Raw genomic sequence first — 23614 nt, 5'->3', positions numbered from 1 at the left:
ATTGTAGAACATCAGTTTTTTAATCTTATTAGATTTGGTTGTGGTGGGACTTCTATGTGAAACCACTTTGACTGTAAACTTACAGTGATAATTTAATGCAACACTTGGCTAGAACTTCTACTTAATCATAGAATCATACTACTTTTTGATAAAATTTATCTTGAATTCTCTCTGTAATTAGCTAGGTGTCATTGAAGATGACTGTGGCCATTACATTGTAGATGGTTTGACAATTATTTTGCAGTGCATTTAGTGTTCTGAGTGGGTGCATGGTGGTTCTGCAGTACTGTAGATAGTCTCCTCCCTGCTTCTTATCACGTATTTGAAGAGAGAGATTAGTTTGTCAGCAGCCATTTTTGGTAGCAGGGGCTGCAATTCTAATAGAGCTTTTGTTACGTAAAACTGCTGTTAATGAAGTGGACAACACCACCTTGATAACAGACGTTTTTGAATGAGTATTATATAGATGTTCTCCTCCTGTAGAAGGGAAAGCAGACAAACATTATTATATGTGTATTCAAAGCCTTTTCTCTCCTTCATATTTAATCTTAGGTAGAAAAGATTTCTTACAGTAATTTATGAGTGTCATTAGTGCTTGTTGGTGGCTAAGTTTGCCATCATTTTATCATGTGTTTCTTACTCACATGCCGGTGTGATGCAAGTGTTTAAAACAAACAAAACACAAAACAACCACCTGTCATTACAAGAGGGAGTTTTAAAGTTCCAGTTGTGGCAATTATAATTATTTTCCTTCTTGGAGCAGCTCCAGCTCTTCAGTTCACTCTGTGTAGTATCAAATTGTTGTAGCTTTGTTGCATAATGGAATTGATTATACAGTACAGTACAGCACCTCCTCAGCTGCAATTAGCTTTGCTTGTTGCCAAACTTGGAAATCATTTTATGAACTCTGTAGAAGCCTATGGATTGCTGTAGACTCTTGTTGACATGCTGTATGCATAGATGCACTGCTTAATAAAAAAATGTATTTTTTGGTGTAGGGAATTCTCAAATTACAGCATTCTTGTTGTAAAACTGCTACTTTATTATGTAAATACACCTGATTTGGCATGAATTTTCCTTTTGGCTACCTGGTTGGCCTGTAGAATGTTGTGCATTAGACTGTTTTTTGTCATGCTTAACATGTGAAAAAGCACCAAGCTCTGCAGAGGCATCATGCTATACCTAACAGTTGTTTTCTGCCTTATGGGAGAAGGCCTGACAGTTGTTTTCTGCCTTACCGGGGAATGAAGAAAGTCTATCATGTTTTTAATAAAAAAAGGTATTTTTCATACTCACGTGTGGTTTTTGTGAACTTGTGATATTAAATACATTTTTAAAATAGTTTTAAAATGTTAGCAAGAAAGGTATGTCTATGTCTTAGATTGCCCCCTTGATCAGTAAAATGGAAATAAATAACTCAGTTAATGTGCATGTAAAAGAAAGAATACTTACTGCTGTAGTGAGCATAAGTAGACTTGTATTTTGTGGCAGGTTCCTAGAATAGAAATCTAGCGACTAATTCGAGCATCAGAAACTGTAAATCTCACTTCTCTGCTTTTCCTTTAATTAATGCCTTCATGCAAAAAGTCAAATCCTGCTGTGTGGGTGAAGGTGGCAGATAAAGGAAAGTGTGGGAGAGAATGTGCCCTTTTCCTATTTCCAGAAGCCTGGACAGCTTTGTATGTGCCGAAATTGGTCTCCCAGGCTTTCTAGATATTGCCAGACACTACTCCATCTCCCTTACATCCTAAGATTACCATATTTACGATAATGATTAATCTGCACTCAGAGTACATGGTTATGCTAGACTTCCGAAGAAGCGTTTTGTTGACTTCTTTCTATCGTGTAGTTGTCTATTTTTATCAGTTAAATCTCTGCTGAAACAGTGACATCTTTGCTACGTTGCTAAGAACTGATATAGGAAATTGAGAATTGCCTCTTGTAAATTGTTGGTACAATCTTTGATTGAAGTTACTTTTGTCTCACCTAAACTTTTTCAAAACTAAAGTTTGTAAAGCAAGTCTGGCCTGTTCTGAGGCCATCTGACAGAATTCTCATGTACTTGATCGGGGTTACATTTTCATGTAAAACCTCTGTAACATTCTTAAATATAATGATAAGTGAAAAAATAGTAGGGTAAAGACTCCACTGCTTAAAAATAGTTACTTGCTTTGAAGTACTTGCTAGTTCCTGTGAGTGGGAATGCAATCTGTCTTTCTCCGTGTTGGCCCAGGACTTTGCTCCTGAGCTTTCTGAGCTTCACTGGTGTTGGCAGAAGCTGACCACGACTTTGTATTTACAGAGGAACAAAGACGTGCACATGCAGAATACTAACCAGGTTTCACACCACCCCCCTGCACCCCAGTTCTTTAAGGTTCAGACAGCTAGAAAGATGTTTTGCTTAAACCTTGTTATAAGCACTCTGTGGAAGTGGCAGCACTTTGATGTTGATAGAGCAGCTATTAGTAACTTAGCATGCAGTTTCTTTTTGAGATAGCTAGAAAGAGAAATGATTTTAGGTATGCAGTGAGCCATAAAAAGCCATAAGTAGATTTTTATTTTTTTAATTTTTAAAATAATTCCAGAATACCTTAAGAGTTCTGAAAACAGCAGAAAGAATTTACTAGTTTCTTAGGTGTTTTACAATTTGTAGCTTATTTTCTTATGATATTTTTCTTGTCTTTCTATAGGGCTGAAAGACACACAGGACTCTTCATGGATATAGTTGATACATTTAACCATTTAATTCCTACTGAACACTTAGATGATGCCCTATTTCTAGGATCCAACCTGGAGAATGAAGTCTGTGAGGACTTTAGTACAAGTCAGAATGTCTTAGAGGATTCGCTGAAGAACATGCTCAGCGATAAGGATCCTATGCTAGGATCTGCAAGTGCCCAGTTCTGTTTGCCTGTTTTGGATAGCAATGATCCCAATTTCCAGATGCCTTGTTCAACAGGTAAATCTTATAATTTTTTAAGATTACAGTTTTAAATACAGTAATACTTCAGTGCCAGTCCTTTTTCCGTAATGTAGAAATAACAACTTGGGATTTCTGTCTCTTCCCTGCCCCTTTTGTTGTGCTGTTTACATGCTTGGCATGTACAACATGCGGTTCTTTTTAATCTGGTCTGAGTCAGAAGTAATTTAGGCTTTGACTTGAGTATGTGTAAATTATTCCCAGTTAAAATTGTGATTTGTTTAGCATAACAACTGTGCCTTGTGGAGTTTCTAGGTGTTTTCAAAACTTTGATGGTTTGGGATGAGCAGTAGGAGCATTTGAGGTGAACTAGATTGGTTCTCTAATGTCAGGGTTACTTTGTCAGTACTGGAAGTTCTACTTCTCAGTTGATACTGAATGAGTGTCGTGCTTTGGTTGTCTCGAAGCAAAACATTGGAACAATAATACTATTCTTGGTTATTGTTCGGAAGCACGTTAGAACAAAGTTTTAAGTAAAAATCATGTTGGGAGTTATGGAGCAGTTTTGAGAGACTGGAGAAAACTATTCTAATTTTGGAGAAGAGGTGGGAGAAAATTACATTCTAAAATTATGTATGTTGTAAATAGTTTTTTTTTTTTAATTTGATTACAAGTTTTGAATTTTTTTTTTTTAGATTCATTGCCCAAAAGTGTTGTAGATCAGTGCAGATAACTGATCACACTGACTTTTTTTCTGTTAACTTTTATGAACTATTTCTGAAAATCTTGATCTATTCCTAGCATAATATATTCTGTTTCTACTAACAGACTAAATTCTCACCTTCGTTAGATCGAGTGCTGTTATGGCTTGGAGATTAATTTCTCTAAATAAAAGTTGTTACTGATTGAAGCAATGACCCAATGAGCTACAGAACCAAAAGAAGACTTTTGTCCTTTTACTGCTTTAGTACAATGTGATTTGAGGCCATCTTTAATATTTTTGTTTACTCTTGTGATAGTCCATATCCTTACACTCTTTTGTCTTTAACCTACCAAAATGCATTGTATCAGCTTTAATGTGCAGCTGAACCAATTCTCCTCTCTCATGTTTTTTCCTGGTTTCATGTTGGCATATCTCTGCCATCATTTTGTAAACCTGACTTGCTTTTAAACTTTTTTTCATTCAGTCAGGATACAGCTGGATGTTTTAGAAGTTATGGGGAGATATCTGAGGGCTTGTGGTACACTAGTTAAATATTTCTTCTAAAAGTGATCAGCAGTGGAATAATTAATACTGCAGATGTTTAAATAATCACATCTGACTTTTTATAGTTAATTTTTAAGACTGCTATCTATTTAAATAAGTGAGCTAACTCAATTGTGGCTACTATTTCAGTCTGCAGGGAATCAAAACTGAAAACACCACTGAAAGTGGTGGAGTCCTCATTTCTGAGGATATTTAAGAGACGTGTGGACGTGGCATTAAGGGACATTGTTTATTATTATTATATTACGCTTATTATTTGTTTATTTTATTGTTTATTGATGGGACTTGGTAGGTCAGGTTGATGGTTGGACATGGTAATCTTGAAGGCGCTTTCCAATCTAGGTGATTCTATGATTTTGTATCTTTAAAGCTGAAGTTGAGTACGTTTCTGTGAAAGGAGCTTTGATAAGAGCAGGTGTCAGGCCTGCGTAACCACTTAACAGATTTGTAACGACCTTTTTTCTGCTAGTTTCAGTTATGGGTCAGTGTTCTGCCCTTTTGCTTGCTGTTGAGTTGACATCAGTTCTTGATAAACATTATTTACAGGCCTAATACAAAGTGATTGTTTACCAACATTGCACCAGTGTTGCTCAGTTTTTGTGTTTATATTGCATATCATTCACCTGGAATGGGCTTTCTGTTACTGCTGAGCTTTTCTCAAGGTGGTGATCTTCCTGTATGTAATGGATGCTGATAGCATCTTAGCTGTACATTCACTAAACAGTTTAAGTCCTTGTTTATAAAACAGAGCTGCTTTGATTTTTAAGTTTGATTTCCAATTGCTGCTTGTTAGAGGCATTTCCACAGAAAGTGTTCAAACTGTTCTGTAGATTGGATTATATGTGAATCGTATGGGAAGAGTATTAGCATCATAGTCAGCAGTACTGGTGTCTAACAAATACCAAAGGGGATGTGAATAGATATCTGTTGCCTGTGTATTGATAGGAGGAACTTTGTCAGTGCCTTGTCCTGAATCCAGTTTGTGCTGGATCTAATTTTTTTTTGTTGTTCAATTAGATGACATTATTGATCTTAATCTACTCTGAGCTTGCTCTGTAGTTTGCCACAGAGTAATGGGACTGGGTTGTCCAATACTGATTGAACAATTGGTGTTTGGAGGGTCATTTCCAAGTCTGCTAATGACTTTGAGTAGAGATGGAAGTAATTTTTCATTACTTCTTATAAGATAGAAAGGGCATGGGTCAAATTAGTATGTCTTGTGCTGAAATCCTTTTAGGATGTGTCTGAAAAGTGAGTGCTAAACAGTGAAGATGTAGGTAGGTTGCTGGTTTGTGGGATTAAATGAAGCAGATTTCTGCTTCTATAGCACACCTGAGAAGTTTTTTATTTCAATAATCAAGGTACAGACTATTGGCAAATCTTAGTCCTCACTGCAGTTCTTGGGAACTTTGTAGAATGGAAGTTGCTTATTGTGACCTACTGAAATAGGTTTTGGCAGTAAAACCCAGTGTCACTAGTAGAAGTTGACAAACTGCTGTCTTTGCCAGTTAAGAGACAGAATTTGATGAAGTGAGGCTTTCAAGAGTGGAATGAAACACTCAAAGCATGGTGTAGGGTACTTCTAGGTGTGTTTCTGGTACTGATCATCTGTATGGCAAGAATGTGTTAGTTCTCCCAAAAATGAAATAATCAATGCAGATTATGTGGAATAGCTCCCAGCTGTCTTTCATGTTTTTGTGATGTGGTGGCTTTTTTTTTAATTGTTTTTCCTTCTTATCATTTTTCTTTAATCAGAAGCGGAAAATATGAAGCTTAGGGTATGATGTCTCTCTTTAGAGAAACACCTTTTTTTTCAGTCTTGTTTGATAGCGTAGTGATATGTTTTGTTCTGTTCTTTCTTGCTGTAAGTTATATGGAAATTCATCCACTAATTTTATGAGCTTGTGAGCTTAGCAGGTCAGTCTGAAACCGCTTGTAGTAGAGACTGTATGGTTTCATTCATTGCAAATAACGCAGTGATTTGCCTCTGATCTACAAAGATGTTGACTCGCAATTCTGCGGCTGTTGATTGCGATTTTCATCTTGTGATGTTGAACTGAGTATGGCTGTGTGTGCCTACACACACACGCACACACACACATGCATAATGAAACTAAATAAGCAGCATTCATACCAAATGGACATTTTTAGCTCCCGTAATTCTCTAGTTTTTCACGATGTCACTCACTGGAGTGGTTTGATGTATTATGTATTAGACATGTAGTAGGATGAATGAGATTTGAATTGCCTAACATTCAGAGATGTTTCTGGATTTCATAATAGAATCAAACTTTTAAGTAGTTTGTTTTATAAGTAGTGTTTATCACAGAAGTATTTCTAATAAATTATGTGGAAGAGTGGCCCTATGTGAGTGTGCAGAGGCTGTTGGGAACTATTGCACTTTTTTCCTGTCCCTCTGGATTGCTACTTGGAAAAGGTTTGCTCCAGGTGCAGTCTGTTCTTTCTAGCTTTAGCCTGTGTGTTCACGAGTACTGTTGAAAGCAGCATTACCTCTGCTAAAATTGTGATCACGTACTAAATGGTGCCAAAATGATTGTTCTGATTACAAATACTTTTTAATAATAGGCTGGATGTTTTAGATACTTCAGGCTGTTTTCCCTAAAATGAAACATCTATTTTTTTCTTCCTTGTATATGAAATAATTTTGAATGTAACCCAAAATGAGCTACAGTTTCAATATTTTTACCTTTTTACTTTCCTTCCTCCAAGCTGCACAGTGTCTTGTGACCAAGGTAGTAACCTTTTTGTGTAAAATTTAGTTTGCTGCATTGGTGTCAGATTGAGAATTTGGAAGATGTTTTGCATGTGTTTTTTTTTTTTTTTTTTTTTTTGGTAGGTAATGAACTGTCAGTGTTCCACGCTGTTGGTCCTTCTGAAGAGTTTACTTCTTTCTTTGGAACAGGGAGGGGGGGTTGAATCTTCAGCAACAGTACAGAGTAGGAATAGTGGAACATTATTCTATGTGATCAGCTAAGCAAAAGACAGACCTTATATCTTCAAAATAAGAGCTCTAGTTATACACTTGAAACTTAACCTTGTCAAAAATGTGTCAAAAACTTGAATATTTCTGTCTAGTTTTTGCTGAGAGTAATTTCAAAGATGTTGCTGATATTTTAAGTATTTTCTTCTCCTTCCCTTGCCTTCCTCCATCAAGTGAGGCCTGTTTGCCTCAATTATACATTGGTGAAGAATTTATCACAGTTTTAACACATGGAAAATTTACTTAAATTTACAAATATTTTTAATATGCTATTCTGTTAGTGTTTAACACACATGAAAAGATGGCACAGCAAAGTATTTTGGAAATATAAACACTTTGTAAGTAACAGAGACACTCAAAATATTAAGGTGGTAGTGGTGCTTCTTCCAGTGTGTGTGCATATATATATATGTATATTGACTATGACCCTTTTTTTTTCCTTCTTTGCAGCTTCTTCAGTTGTATGCTAGTATGCTTTTCTCTTCTGATATGATTTTTTTCTTATTTTACCTTCTTCCTACTTGATTTTCTATCACTTACACCTCTTTCTTCATTTCTGTACTTACTGATAAGATAATCTCTTTCTGTCTGTATCTGCTTTGATTGGTTTCCAAATCTGTATCTCTACCTCATCTTCCCTTTCATAATTCAATTTTCTCATCTCCCCTGTATCTGTTACTATTCTTTGTCACTTTTTCCTTTCCCAGCAGGGTTCTGTGTTGAGTGCTCCTCATCCCACCTCACGTGGCTGTAGTAACTGAGTTGTAGCTCAGGTGGTTTGAAATAAACAAGATTCTGTGCTTCAAATTCACTCCATAAAATTAAAGCTACAGCACAGAGTCTTGTAAGTATGAAAATGTTTTCATTCGAATATTTCAAACTGTCAATAGTAATCTGAATGTATCCCTTGTGTTAATGAAGAAGGGTGTTTAATTAGAGTATCTTGTATAAGAACCTGTAAAATCTGATGTTTTAATGAGCTGTGAAATCTGTTCTAGAACTGTTCCAGAAGTTGTCTGAGAAGTTCTTATCCGTCACGTTATCTTCAATATTAGTGTAGTTCTGCATTAAAGGGTCAGAAGGAGGTGTGGGTGGTCTCTTCCTTATGCTCATGCCCTGTCCTTGGAGACTTTTGAGGTGAGGCTGGATCAGGCTCTGGGCAACCTGATCTAGCTGTGGGTGTCCCAGTTCAGTGCAGGGAAGTTGAACTAGATGACCTTTAAAGGTCCCTTCCAAGGCTAATGATTCTGTGATTCTGTAGTTTTGTAGGAATATCGTTTTAGTAAGACAACAGACACCAAAGTGTTGTGCTGTTGGGAGAATGTAATCTTTCAGAACACAAGAATGAGTAGTCTGAGTTAGGATCCATCTTGTTCAGTTTCCTAATGCTGGCTGTTGTCCAAGACAGATATTAAGGAGAAAATAAAGTCTGACAGGGCAGTCAGTGTCATATTTTCCCCAGTGCGTAGCTTATAGTAAATAAGTAATTAAAGAACATTTGGATGAGTAGAGTAACATTAGCTTTATCAGTCCTGTGCAGCTTGCGTATGATATCTGTGTGTATGCATTAAGATAGCTATGTGGCTTGAAAAGAGCTGCCAGTAATTTTCAGAAATATGCTTTTTCTCTAACCAGAGGTAATACAATGCAGTAACTAAATAAGATGGTTAAAATTAAATGAGTGACAGTAATTTGTCAGCTAAAGAAACTCCTAGCTTTCAGTTCCTGACAGCTTTCTAATTGCAGAAGTCCAGAATGCAGTTCACCAGGTGCCAAATTCAGCCTTACTTTAAAAGGCTATTTAAAAACTTCCTCATTTTTGAACTTGGAAAAAAAAATCTTTGTTAGTTCATCCTGTCATGTAACTGTGGGTTGAATGACAGTCTTGACAGGCCTGGTTATTCATCATTGCTTGGCTTTTAGCAATCTTTTACAACCTCTTTTTTTTTTTTTTTTTTAATGCTCATTATTGCAGTGGCTTCATGAGAGCTTTTAAAGCAGGAATTCACAGAGTTTCAGAGGCAATCTGAAAATTCTAACTTTTCTATTAGTTTCTTGCTTTTTTGATTTCTACGATAAATACATTAAATCTAAGCAATCTTAAGTAAGCAACTGATTAAAAAAAAAAAATTAGCTTATTTCTGTTGTTTAAGTTTTGCCTTTAAAATTCTTCTGCCTAAGTGCCTGGATAGTGAGGAATAGGGTAACTTGCTTAGAGTCTTGTGTTGTATTTGTAAGACACTTCTATGTGTTTTTATAAAATTGCTTCAGTCTTTGGCTTGATCTCACAAATTTCGCATCCTACAGGGACCAGGATTCATTAATCACACATAGGATCTTGGGATAGGAGAGGCTACCATTGCAGAACCAGACTTAGAGAAGGTGAGGAGAATGGCTGGTACAGTGGCCTGACTGCCTCTTAGGAAACCTATTTTCAAGAGCAACCTCTGGGATCCTTCTCAGGTTAGTGGAGGATAGGAATCGGACAATGTTCTCTAACTCTGGCTGGGAGACTCGTGCATGCTGCACTCAATACCCTTCCAAAAATGGGTTGTAGATGGAGATATGTGATGTGGGTGGGACTTACAGTTTTGAAATTGTATCTCATGAGAAAACTCTGGTTTTTGAAGTCCATTGTTCTTCTGGATCAGCTTTTTCTACTGTTTATCTTTCTTCACTTTTTCTTAAATGAAAAGGAGCAGTGAGGGACAGCTGATCCTGTTAAGACTGGGGACCTTCCTGTGGCATAAAAAAACAATAAAAATGCGAGCCCACCAGAAAGCTATGAGGACTATCTGCAGAAATTTTAAGCATTGGGTGATACCTTCTTCTACACTAAAACTGCCTCACATGGGAATTTTTTGTCTTGCCTATCTTCATTTTTTTTTTTCCCTTTTGTTTGTTTTAAATGGCTATTTACTTATTTTTGCCTGTCTCTTTCCTTGCCTTACTTAGCCCTACAGCTGCAACACATTTTGTTCATTTTAAGTTTTAGGCTCTATCTTGTTTTTTTTTTTGTTGTTTTTTTTCTTTTTCCCCCCAGTTATTTGTCTTGATGATATTATGGATGAAGAAGGAGTTAAAGAGAGTGGTAATGATGCTATTGATGAAGATGAGTTAACTGTACCCAGCCGGAATTTGAGGAGCCGTTTGGAAGAAACGTCAGTCGCATCACCCAGGAAATCACCACGTTTAATGGCACAAGGTGGTCATTCAATAGGTTATGCATTTTTTTTTACACATTCAAGATCAACTGAATTTTTATAATCTCTTCCTAATGTTTATAAGTGATAAGTGAAGTTTAATATTTGATCATATGAATTGGAGTACAGGCTTTTTTTATGTAGCTAGAGTTTGGTATCTGTAGGGTGTTATTTGGATTGAATTCCTCTGAAACAAATAAGCTTTCAAGCTTATTTTACAACTTTGATCCTTATACATAAATCAGACTGTCAGTGTGGTTCTTTAATAAAACTGTTATGTTTTCAAACAATATTAGAAAATTAAGCTAGCATGGCTATTTATTTGGATTAAAAATTTTAATTCTATTATTTTTGTGTATTCTTTTTGTTTAATTTAATTTAAAATAGTAGCCTTTCATACAGACATCTCAACATGCTTAATACTTCAATTACATACTTAAATTCTGCATGATTTTGCTTATGATAATGATTTGTGATTATGCCAAATGTTTATGATTAGGGATTTTTTGAACTTATTCAGCTGGTGACAGTCCTACTTCTTCCTCCATAGAGTACTCTGAGTTAAAAAGATAAAATTAATTGATAGGAAAATGGGAATTTAAGGAAGAGTCTGTTACAAAGCTGGTGAATATATGCTTTAAAAAAAAAAAAAAGTGTAATTGATGATTGCTTAAAATTTGAAAAGATATCATCAAGTGAGGCTTTTACTTACTTTCAGATTCGTTTATTGTGCTTTCTAAAAACTTTCTAAATATTAGAGCTGTACTTCTAATCACAATATAACCTAGACGACATTTTTACTTAAAGTAGATAGATTTGAGTGCTAGAAAAGTATTAGGTTTTGATTCTTTTTCATCAGAGGTTCATCAGAGGTTTTTTTTCGTATGCTATTTGCAATTTTAACAGCTGTTAGAGTAATGAAACTCTTAGAATCAAATTGTTGTGGTTTTCTATTTAATTTATTAAAACTTTGTTGTTTCACTAAACTTGAGTTCTCTTTGTGCCTGGTATTATAAATAAGGCTAAATCATTTCTGTTCTGGATTATTCTTGTGTTTGCAAATAGCAGTATATAGTAAAGTTAAGACATTTTCTTTTTACCTTCATAGAGCCAGTCCGGAGTTTGCGACAGAGCACACTGGCCAAGCGTTCAAATATTGCACCCGTAGCTAGTACCAAGAAATCATCTGTAAAAAGCGGATCTGCCACCAAAACAGGACAGAAACAGCAAGACAAAAGTCCTGCTAAAGAGGCAGATGTTGCCACACCCCTGAAAGTGGAACAGCCTAAAGAAGTTAGGCGTAGTACAAGGCGATCAGGACAAGCGGAAGGAACAGTAGCAGCTTCCCAGAGTACAAAAAGTATTCCTGGTCCTGAAGAAGTAAATGAAGTGAAGTCGGAATCCCTTGAGCAGGCAAAAGTTGAGGAAACATCCCAAGAGTTAAGTTCTAATTCTGCAGGAGATTGTAATCTTCCTAAAGAAACAAAAGACATATCAGAGATTGCTGCAAAGGCTGAGTCTGGGAATGTTGATTCAGTTTGTCCCGCAGATACTGAAATTTCTGCACTTAATGATGAAGTAAATGATGTGAATGATTCAATGGGCTCTGAATCTTCTTCAGAAGAAAAGACTGAAAATAAAACAGTAGAATTGGAGAAGATAATAGAAGAACAAAGTGGGCAAACTGGGAAAACTAATGATCTGTCTAGTGTTTGTGTGAATCAGAGTGAAATTTATGAGACCTTTTCAAATTTGTCTGGCTCTGTAGAAGATGGGGTTGAATGTAGATTGGGTTCCTGTAGTGTGGAAGTTCCTGACGAAAATACATTGTCTGTAAAAGAATGTGTAACAGAGCCTGTGGATGATGGCAAGGGACTGGAGAAAACTGTAACTTCAGCAGAGAAATTACTAGACAGTACAGAGTTTGATAATAAAGACTTGAAAAATGAAGAGTTTACTTCTGTTGACCCAGGAAATATCATTTTAGAAAGCACTGTTCTTGACCATACAAACCAAAATGTACAGCAACAGATCAACAGTACTAAGGTAGAAGACTCTGACACATTAAAATTTCAGGTTGATGATAAACAAATTAACATTCCATCAAAATGTGAAAAGAACATGAAACCTCGGCATAGTAAATCTGTAGTAGAAAATAAGCAAGATATGACTGTGGGTACTGAACAGAAATCAAGTATAACGCAACAAGATGTGAAGCATTCAAGAACAAGAGCTGATTCTACTGTTTCAAATCTTCACAGTTCATCTTCAGCAAGTCTCAAACGGAATGCAGATGAACAAGAAAGTCATCAGCATCAAAATAACCCTGTTAAAATTAGAAAGAAACAAACTGATCTGGCTTTGAAAACAAAGAGCCGTCTTACAGCAGTCACGGTAAAAAAGCAGGCTAATACTATGCTGAAGAAAATACCCCGAGTCCAGGCTTCTGGGCTTGTGCATAAGTCATCAATTCAGAAAGCGATTGAGAAATCTACTCAAAGCAGTTCTAAAGATACCCACCACTCTGGACATCCAGTACCAGGACATATTTCAAATCTTGGTCAAAAGCAAGTCCAGAAACACCAGCTTGCATCTGTGCTAAAAACAAATAGCTCCACAAAGGAAGAGCTAGAGGCAAAAGATGCCCCTACGGTAGAACATCTGAAGGAGGATGATAAAGAAAAAAACAAATCAAAAAGAACTGATAAGAATCTTCAACCTCGCCAGAGAAGAAGTAGCAAAAGTCTTTCACTTGATGAACCCCCGTTGTTCATTCCAGATAACATTTCAACTGTTAAAAGGGAAGGCTTGGAGCATACCCCTGCTAGTGAAAGCAAACATGTTTGGGTGCCCAACAAGCAGTGTGGCTTTTGCAAAAAGCCACATGGCAACAGGTGTGTGTGGCTTTGTGCCTGCAGAGTTATTTATCATTGGTCTCAGAAGACTTTTTTTTTTCCCTTTCAACAATTGTTTCTTACTGCTGGTACCCAAACAAAAGTGTAGCCTAGTAATGGTAGCCTGCTATACTGCAAATTGGTTTCAAATGCCCTCATACACTTTTGTCTTTTGATTGGAATGTTAGAAACTAGTTTGGCTATATATTTTTACTAGGAAAGTTTTGTTTGCAACTCAGCTAGAATGTTGTGTATTCTGAACTAACTTTTTTTCTCAGAAATCAGACAAAGCTTTCCATGGTCTAGATTCATTTCTTTCCACATGCTCCTTAAGTTAAAGATTCACTATCTATCAAAGAGTTGAATGGCTGTATACATACGATTTTTAGCTGTTAGAACTAGGATTGTATTACAGAGAGGTGAAGAGAGGAATAGCAGATTGGGTGGGGAGCAGAAAAGGCTGGGGAAAAAATTATGAAACTTTCATATGGGCATACCTGAAATTGCTTTCATATGTAGCCTCATTTGCCATTTAAAGTTCATGTCCTCTGTCACTAAGTGAACTGAAAAAGGCCATTATCTTCCAATAATGAGCTGTCAATCCAGGAATAAGAATCCCTTCATTACCACTTTTTTATGCTTTAGATTCATTATCTAGTAACTGTTTTTTGCTCATTTAATTTGCAGCTTTAGTATCTGTATTGGTGTTATTAAAAGAAGTAATGACAGGTTTGCTCTGCAAACTTAATTTCATATGCTTTCTTTTAGAAAAACATTATTAGAACTTGTTACCATTTATCCACCTGTAATATTGTTTTATTTTATGCAGTTGGCATCTCCTCAGTTTAAGCCAGAACTAATCAGTTTGAAGTAAAATTAACGATCTAACACGTATACTACCTATGTATTTGTACAGGAATAAGTGCAGCAAACCAATTTGGCATTGTCAGGTTTTAGTGCTCTTACAATGGCATATAACAGTATAATATTTGGATGACCAACTGAGATCACTGTTGATAGTGCTCACGAATTTTCTCAGATTGTGATTACTGGTATCTCAACATTTTAATGTCAGGTTTTGTTGTGTGGGTATTTTTTTTGTTTTGTCTTTTTTTTTTTTTTTTTTGAGACAGCAACAACAAAAATTTGTCAAAAGTTGTGATCTAACCAGCAAGTTTCAGCAGAAGATTGGATTATCTAAGTTTAGAAAGATATAGGGAATGTAATTGAGATAGGCTAGTGAGGAAGCTTGCATTATTGAACCTCATACTTAATAATAAAGGAATTAAGAGCAGTCCATCACATTCCATTAACACTTTTTAAAAATTATTATTTTTTTATTTCATAAACTTTTCTGATTCACTTAATGTTGCTAGAATTCAAGAGGAAGCAGAACTTGTATCTGAAGTGTCTTGGTGTTTTTATGTCTCTTTAAGTATTGGTACAAAGCCAAGCAAACATCTTCAGTATTCAATATTAAAATAATAAATGTCATAGTTTTGATGTATTTCCAAGTGAATATCAAAATTATCCAGAGAAATGTTTCCTCCTCCCCTTAATTTTGTGGATTGCATTTCAAGGAATTTTTGTTTTCCTCATGTAACAGTGTAGTCAGCCAACCCATTTTGTTTACTTGTATGTTTGTCGTATAGGGATAAGGAGAAAGAAAAGTGTGACATGACAGAGAATTATTTTAAAATAGCATTATGGCAAATGGCAAAGACAGAGCTAAGATACGGAAAAATATTTGCAATGGAAATTCTGTTCAGTGGTCATGTTAAAAATTTTTATTAATGCTATGATACAAATTATTTGTAGAAAAATATTGTAGAAAAACTGAATTTGCAGTCTTGTTCATAACTAATGTGCATAAGCACTTTACAATATGCTATGCCATACTAATGAAACACACTTAAAATTCAGGCTACAAAACATTAGTCTCTTGAACCTTTTAATCTTCCCTTCAATAAATACAAACTCACCAACTTATTAACATAATACTAAGCTTGGAGAATTGCTTAATGTCAGAGAGAATGTAGAGATTGTTTCATCAGCCTTGTTTGTGTAGAGAATCCCCAAGCCGGATGCTTATTTAAGCCTTTCACAGCCCCAGGGTAATCTTCCTGTGATCTTCCTATGCTATGCTAGAAGAACAGCACAGGATGGATGGTACTGTTGGGTGCTGTTTTATTTCAGAATCAACTCTGGAAAAAATTGTATCCAGTTTTCTACAATTGACCACATTGAAAGTTGAAGTAGACTTACCTTGTATAGCTGACAGAGGGATTTGGTTGGGAAAGCAGTCCATCCTTGTAACTTTAATGATCAAAAAAACTTTCAAGTTAAAATGTGCCTTATCTTATAAGAGTTGTACCTGTTTCTTAATGTTGATAGATCTGATTATTGTTCTTGCTTTGAACAGTGACTATTCATATTCTGCATTCTACTTGTCTTGATGCTTATAAGCTGGAACCAACATAGCTGAACTGTATTTTAACTGGGTGATCAGTGTTTGACTTAAAAATTGGTTGTTACAATCTATTTGCTTGATGGTATTCTGTTGATTCCCATTCAGAGGTCTACTATTGCAAGATAACTAAATAAGTAATTGTTCTTTCAAATGGAAACTAAATTCTTTCTGTGTCAGGTCAGATAATTGATGTCTCTTTGTATTCAGTAATTTTGATAACATATGACACAGTTTTATCTGCTTAGAGCAAAATTTGAATTGTTTTTTATTACTGATTGTAGTATTTCTTTCAACTTGTTTCACTTTACCATTGCGTTCCAGTACTGTCAGATGTTTTCTTGTCATCTAGTAACATACATCACACCCGTAAATTTTGATTCATCCATATACAGATGAAAGGCATTTGTCTATACGTGTATGTATGTATAATGTATATATATATGTGTGTGTATATATATATATGTATGTGTGTGTGTGTGTGTGTATATTATATATATATATATATATATATATGCGTATTGCATTAAGATGTTACAGACCAAAGTTATTACTTGAACTTCTCAGTGAGCTGAAACTATGTTGGAAATAGTAAGATCTATCAATCACAAATGTAAATGTTACTTTTCCTGAATATGGATTGAAGATATTAAAAAATAGTAGAAGAAAAAAACATTTAATTTCCTGGCATACAGCTAGATGAGGGTACTCTGCAGATTGTGAGAAATCTGCTAATGCAGGATTTCTTCTTGTATCTTTATTATAAATTTCTCCATTTTTCCTTGTAAATGTTTGATATGCTCAGGTTCATAAGCTGAGTTAATTTCTTTCTTAGGCAGATAGACAAAACTTATCTGAGGTTTTGAAGATCCTCTCCTTTGTTCACCAACTTAAATTTAATAATTAGTACATAACTTGAGATTTTCTGTTTCTAAACAAATTTTCTAGAAAGCATTATAGAAAGCAAAAGAAAGTCTATAATTTTAATTGCTTTCTGGTAATTTCCTCTTGATTTCTACAATTCTAGTAATTTTTTTAAAATAAATCTGTTTTTGTGTTGCTTAGAATTTAATGATGCATCTTGTGTGGTCAGAGTATTAGGACTTCAGAGCTCACAGACAAGCTTTGTAGTGCAGGACAAGAGTCTTTCTTACTTAGAGTCATGCTTTTTTCCTGCATTTCAGTTGTGGAAAGTGGAGGAAAAGGTACTGATACTGTAAAGGGCAATTGTAGAGGTGTAGAATTTGATTAAGAAAAGAAAATATTCTAATCTCTTCGGTACAGAGAGTAACCAAAAAGCTTCTGTAAAACTAATATACAAAATTACTTCAATTTATGTGTAAAGTTTAAAAACTTTAAAAATAAATCCACGTGCTGTTGTTGCTGTAGCAAAATTAAATTACACTATAAACAAAGCAGCATTGTAATATGTCATTAAAAAATTCAAGGACTCCAGTGTTTTTCATACAACTGTGCCATTTTATTGCTAGTTTTTTTAATGCAGATTCTATTAATTTGCTGCAATATTAGTGGAATTCTTATTAATACCAGTACCAGTAGAGAGCCAGGAATCCATAGAGGGTTTGGGTTGGAAGGGAACTTTAAGATCATCTTGTTCCAACGCTCCTGCTATAGGCAGGGACACATCCCTCTAGACCAGGTTGCTCAGAGTCCCATCCAGCCTGGCCTTAAACACCTTCAGGATGAGAGCATCCACAATCTCTCTGGACAACCTGTTCCAGTGTCTCACTGCCCTCAAAGTAAAGAAGTCCTTTCTAATATCCTAATATCTTCTCTGGAGATAATCAAGTCTCGCCTGGACGCCTGCCTGTGCAACCTGGTGTAGGGAACCTGCTTTGGCAGGGGGGTTGGTCTCGATCTCTAGAGGTCCCTTCCAACCCCTACAATTCTGTGATTCTGTGTGATTCTGTGAATATCCAGTCTAAATCTACTATTCAGTTTAGAATCGTTTTAGTTGTCTAAAATACATGGTTTTATAAAATACTTGTGTATGTGCAGTTTAGAGAACTGATTCTGCAAGATGCAAAACGTAGATAAAACCACTTACTAAGGGAGCTGCCTTTAGTATTACTTTTAGCAGGTTTGTGGTTAGTGTTAGGAGATGTAGCCACTTTTTTCATGGTTAGGGAAGATCAAGGATTTCAGTTTTTCAGTTGTTTGGGCCTGTTTTGTTTTTTTTTTTTCCTTTACCTTCTGTTCAGGCAGAATAGAATTGTCTGTGTCGTAGGTTGCTTCCATTTTAGAAAGGCTTGTGTAACATGAAAAATGGTAAAGAATCCGCCTTTAAATGCGTAAGGAGCTTGTATTGTATAATAGAGGAGTTAATCAAATGATAACTAGGAAATTAGAGTTTTCAGTATCTTTATCCTATGCTGTGCACTCCTTGTAAAGACATCTGATGATAGTGTTTCTTTGAAAACCACTAGTACTTGTTTTTAGAAGACTAAAAACCTGAAAAAAATCAGTAATCAAGTGTATTGAACTTGTATGGAAAACAAACAAACAAAAACTTGTGCTCTGGTAACAAGGTTGTGCACTTTTTTTAGTAACCTTTTGTTTTTCTGAGTTTTGAATTGAGCCCATGCTACACTGATGTGAAACACAGGCTTTGCTAAAGTTGCTGTGAATATCTTCCTCAGTCTCTATGGGAATGAAGTGGATTGGTAAAGGTTAAGCCCATCATTCTTCTAATAATGTCTTTATTAGCTGAAGGGAAAACAATTGTTTCCATGCAGTGTCTCAGCTTTAATGTTGGCTGACTTGTAGCACAAAGTTTTAAAATCTAATTTCACAGTGATTGGTTTCTCTAGAAACTTGTTTTTGTTATATGTATTGAGTTTATGTAAATTAATTTTAAAACCTGACCCTGCATTTTGAAAATGTGGTCTGAACCTGAGGTTTCTTTTTATATCACAGATGAATTTAATTTGCTGCAAATAACACTAAAGAAAGTCTCCTAAACTTAAAAAAGATTATGGAATGTTTGCTTCAATTATTACCTCTTTTCATCTATGATCTGTTCTGATTTTTGAAGGTGCATCTTTTTACACAGTATGGAGACTGCCGAGAATTATTTGAAAGGAACGAAACAATAAAATACTCCATGTAAAGGTCCCAGTGTCACTTGTCAGTTCTTAGATTTTTTTTCACGATGAAAAATTTTTATATTGAATATATATAAAAGCAGTTCTAACTTTCTATTGAATGGGGGTTGATACAATATTTTAAAACACTTTTTTTTTCTCTTTCAGCTTTACATCTTCCACTCCAGCCTTACAACATGGGTAAAACTCCTGCTCTGCAAATTGAAGCAATCTGCGTTCAGAAACTTTGGTGTTTTAAATAGTCCAAGATATCAGAACCTCTTCAGTCACAACTGACAGCTTTGCAAGAGGACATCTTTGATCTTCAGTGTCCCTTGATGTCCCCTTTTAATTTTTGAGCGTTGCACTGTCACTTTTGTTATCCAAATATAATTACTGTTATAAATCATAATTGCATTTTGTGTGTGGATGAGTGAAACAGATAAAGATGTAAATATGGCCTTATGATACAGAGGATTTCTTACATTACTTGTATCAAAATCATGTTTTCTTTCAGCCTTGAAACTGAAACTTTCAGTTGACTAGTGTGAAAAAAGTGACATTTTCAGGCAGGCAGCACCACTACTTTATTACCATTTTGTATACAAAGTTTAAGCCAGATGATTGTAAACAGTTAAATTTCGTTTATAGCACAGGCTTCATGGACATTTCCAGATTCTCTTTGAGTCTTGTTTTCTGAATCTGAAGTTTTATGCGTGTTTAAATACAGTGCAATTGAAACCTTACTGTAAAACCTTATTTGGGATAAACCCAAATGGATACTGCAGCTTCAGTAGTTTCATTAAGATGGCTAAAATGGCATCTCTCCATCTTGGTGTATATTCTTTGTGAATAATTACTTGTTTCTGAGCAGAATTCATTTACAGTTTTTTCTTTTTTTATTATTTGCATAGAAATGTAGAAACAAAACCAAGAAAGTACACTTGTAAATATCTTTGAAATTGGGCTATTAGGAATCAGCTTGTTCTTGGAAACATGTGCTTCTGCTCAATTGCCTTAAATTACTCCCATTAAGCAAGGTTAAACTATTTAGAAGCTGAAATCCCTAGTTCAGAGTTTGGGATAGGGCTTTATTATACACTGTGCAACTAGGTAAAGCTTTTGTGAAGGGGGAGGGAAAAAAAAAGTCTCACTTCTGTTATTGCTAGGCCTGAAAATAAAGATATAAGACTGAATGCTTATTTGGTGCTTTACTGATGTCACAACCATTCCTTTTGCCACTTCCTATTTGTGAGCAAAACTGCAAATTACACATGCTGTCAGTTTAAAGCTGAAGTTCTGCAGCATTTTGTCTGTTTTAGTCTCAAGTTCATCTATGCTTTCCTGGGAATTTAATCCATTTTCTAAATATTAATCAAAATTTTAGTTTTGGTTGCTAATGCTGCAATGTGTCCTGCTCATTTAACAAATTAGTTTCCGATGCTTGAGTTTACAACCTGAAATTTAAAAAAAAAAAAAAAAAAAAAAAAAATAAAAATTCCAGTAGTATTTGCAGCTTCAAGATTGTGCTTTCTCAGTTTCCTTCAATTTTTTACCAGAAGGTGATCATTCATCAGGACAACAAATTACTTGTCTGTTTTGATCTTATTTCAATTCTGTAGAAAATGGTTTTGGATTTTTATAAACCAGTTTTTTGGTGTTTCCAGAGTTTTAGTAATTTTTGCAATGGTGCAGGATGTATCATGTCAAGCGTCTTGTAGATCCTTGGAGTTGTGAAATAGGAATTGTGACATAGGCATTCATGCTATATTTTATACAATCTCATGTTTGGCTCTAGGTTCTCATAAAGAGGTTCTCATAAAGAAGCAGTTATGTTTGTGTCAAATTTCCATCACTTATCTTTTGTTTTCCTGCTATACTACGGTATTTCTGTGGTGGAGAGGGTCAGAAGCACGTAACAGTAGCATTACCATTCTTATATCTTGCTTTGCTGGAACATACATGTGAAGAGATGGAGGTACTGGCAGAATTTGAAGGAACCTGTGCCTTCATTAACTGAAACAACTGAATAGGCAGATAGGCAGATCTTTTTGTTAGTTGTCAGTAACACCAATGAATGTACTTGTAGCTTAGGGGAAGAAAAAATAAAAGAGAGAAAACTTGACAAACTAGATTATAAAGACTTTGTTTTTTCAAATTAGTGAACAGCAGTATAGGCTTCCAAACTGGAAGTGATCTGTTCCTCGAATAGCTGGAGAATTAAAGCTTATCAGACTCATTTTGCATCAAAAAACTTAATTTCTTCAAAACTTTATTACTTCAGCTGAATTTAATAAATCAGGTATTTTGGGTAAGTAAGGACAGAAAATAAAGCTATGATTCTTTTCTGTTCTTGCACTTCAAACTTATGCTGCTAGACTAGGAAGATTCTATGTCTCTTGTAGTTTTTTGAGTACAGTACTGGCCTCAAACCACCTGGAGTGTTCATCTGTAGTTACGGTGAATGAGAATTTCTCTAAGCACATTTTGTAATATATGCTCAGTCTTTCAAAGTAGGTAAGTCCAAGAGTAGCAGCTCCTCATCTTTACAGGAGCTCATACACGTTAGGAGTCTTCCCTAGAAGAGTCTACAGACTTCAGATCCATCATCTATGGAATTCACGAAGAAATTGTATATAATTTTTCAGTACTTACAAAGTCACACTTCTCGTAATGCAACCACTTGCAGTCTTGCTGTATTTTCTGCCAGAAAATATAATGATATGTAAATATAAAAAAAAAAATAAAAAGGAAGAAAAATATCTAGGTGAATGATGCAAGAGATCTTTTACATCATTTGAGAGCAGATCAGTAGCATTTAAATTAGATGCATTTTTTTATAAGAAATTATTTTAAAAGCAGTTACTTCTGAGTGAAACAGATGTATTGATGTTTAATCTGTTTAACTTTACTCCAAAATAGTTCTGGTGAGAAATTATACCTATCAGTGCAACTAGGGACCAGTAATACCTACTGAAATTTCAGAGTAGCTTTAACAAAGTCATCGGAATCTAGGGTTTTGTCTTAGACCAGGTGATCTTCATTACACTTTGAAATGCAAGCTGTACATAAGCTGTACATAAAGTCACATTTGCTGAAAAACAATGAAACAGATTAAGTGATTGTGAGATAAAAAGTGTTCTGTAAGCAATTCTCATATTGATGTTACAAGTATGATTCAAGAAGCTACTAGCTTGGAGTAAGATGGTGACACAGAGGTGACATATACCTAATTTCAAACTAACTAATAACTGCAAACAGGTCAGATTTAGCTGGAAGCCACATTCCTGGCCCCAAGCTCACCAGAAAAGAGAAAAAAAAAAAAACTTTCTGGAAGTTGTGTGCTGTTTATATTTCTCAAAATGCTTAAACATCATACTGCAGTAGAAGGCTAAGTCATATCAGCTGATACATTTCTGCTGTGAGTTTGGAGGAAAATGTGTGAGATATGCTCCTGCAGGAAAATGTTTCAGTTTTCTCAAACATAAGTTCAGTGGTTTTGAGTTTTTGAGAGTCTTCTTTGCTCAATTTGTTTTAGTAGTATTCTGAAAAGATTCTGTTGATAGGGCTTACAGGTTACAAATACATAGTGAGGTTGTGATGTTCTCTTGGACTATTGCAAAAAGGCAAATAAAACCACTCAAACTCAAAAATACAGCCATTTCTCAGATCGTACCATGTTGTAAGGCTGGAGATGGATGTAAAGCTACAAAAAGAATCGTTTATCAGGTAAGAACAAGTTGCTGAGATGCACAAATCAAAGCAAGTGTGATACATTTTGCTTGAATTGTTACTTGCTTTTTTTTTAATGTGCTAATCTGTATCTTGCTTTGTTTTCAGGTTTATGGTAGGCTGTGGTAGGTGTGATGACTGGTTTCATGGCGATTGTGTTGGACTGAGTCTTTCTCAAGCGCAGCAGATGGGTGAAGAAGATAAAGAATATGTGTGTGTGAAGTGCTGTGCCGAAGAAGATAAAAAGGCAGAGTGTTTGGATCAAAGTGTTCTGGATACTCAAGTGAAAATTGACAGCCACAAAGAAGAAAAAACAATTGAATATGAAAAACCAGGGATGTCAAAGCCAGGACCTACTTGTAATCTGAACATAGCAACTGAAAAAGGAAAGCAGACAGAGGATATAGGGAAACACAAAGTCAAAATTTTCAAACGGGTGAGTCTTATTTAATGCTTAAATTTTTTTTGCTACTGAGGGTAGAGGGTTTTCTCCTACCTCCCTTGTTTGGAAATATTACATTATAAGCATTTTTTATTCTAGTATAAACCTCTGTTACTATTTTCAGCGTAACTTCATTTTCAGACAGGTTTGGCTGTTTTGAGATATTGATATACTCCTTTCTTAGATAGAAGTGTGAGCATAAGTGTATTCACCTATGTATATTTCTATCTGTTTAAACTAAATACACTGTTCAGAAGCAGCTTTTAACCCTTCTCACCAGAGAAAGAATGCATGACAAATGTAATAGATAAGAGGTTATTACACTGTAGATTTTCCCATGTTACATAACTTACATAAACTAATGCTGTAGCCTTAGATCAAAGGATAGCCAGATGGTTTTGAATGTTCTATTCATCTTTTTTTGAAGAAGTTAGTGAATTTTGCCTTCAGAACTCCAGCCACTTTTCTTAGGCATCTATCAATTTGCTATATAATATAAAGCATACATCTATGGGACTAGGTGAAAACAGCATTAGTTTTGACAATTTTACTTTAGATTTGATTTAGAAGAAAATGCTTGATGT

The 23614-nt window shown here is 35.2% G+C and overlaps 1 protein-coding gene across 7 annotated transcripts in view; it reads left to right on the top strand.

Annotated features, from left to right (window-relative positions):
• The window catches only part of PHF3 (PHD finger protein 3), a 46340-nt gene that overhangs the window by 5926 nt on the left and 16800 nt on the right, over window positions 1–23614 (top strand). The window contains exons 1-5 of one of the 7 annotated variants that reach the window (XM_031552600.2): window positions 2814–2959; window positions 9496–9570; window positions 10232–10393; window positions 11500–13285; window positions 22697–23024. In XM_031552600.2, the coding sequence (XP_031408460.1) occupies window positions 10252–10393; window positions 11500–13285; window positions 22697–23024 (2256 nt within the window). In that variant the 5' untranslated portion in view covers window positions 2814–2959; window positions 9496–9570; window positions 10232–10251. Of the gene's footprint in view, window positions 1–2690; window positions 2960–7961; window positions 8033–9495; window positions 9652–10231; window positions 10394–11499; window positions 13286–22696; window positions 23025–23614 lie in introns of those variants that run through there. The other 6 variants (XM_031552599.2, XM_010707850.4, XM_085217835.1 and 3 more) reach the window with 6 other exon arrangements.

Source organism: Meleagris gallopavo, chromosome 2, assembly GCF_905368555.1.
Source record: "Meleagris gallopavo chromosome 2, MGAL_WU_HG_1.1, whole genome shotgun sequence".
Lineage (NCBI taxonomy): Eukaryota > Metazoa > Chordata > Aves > Galliformes > Phasianidae > Meleagris > Meleagris gallopavo.
The sequence above is the reverse complement of the archived record's forward strand: the minus strand, read 5'-3'. Positions and strand labels throughout refer to the sequence as shown.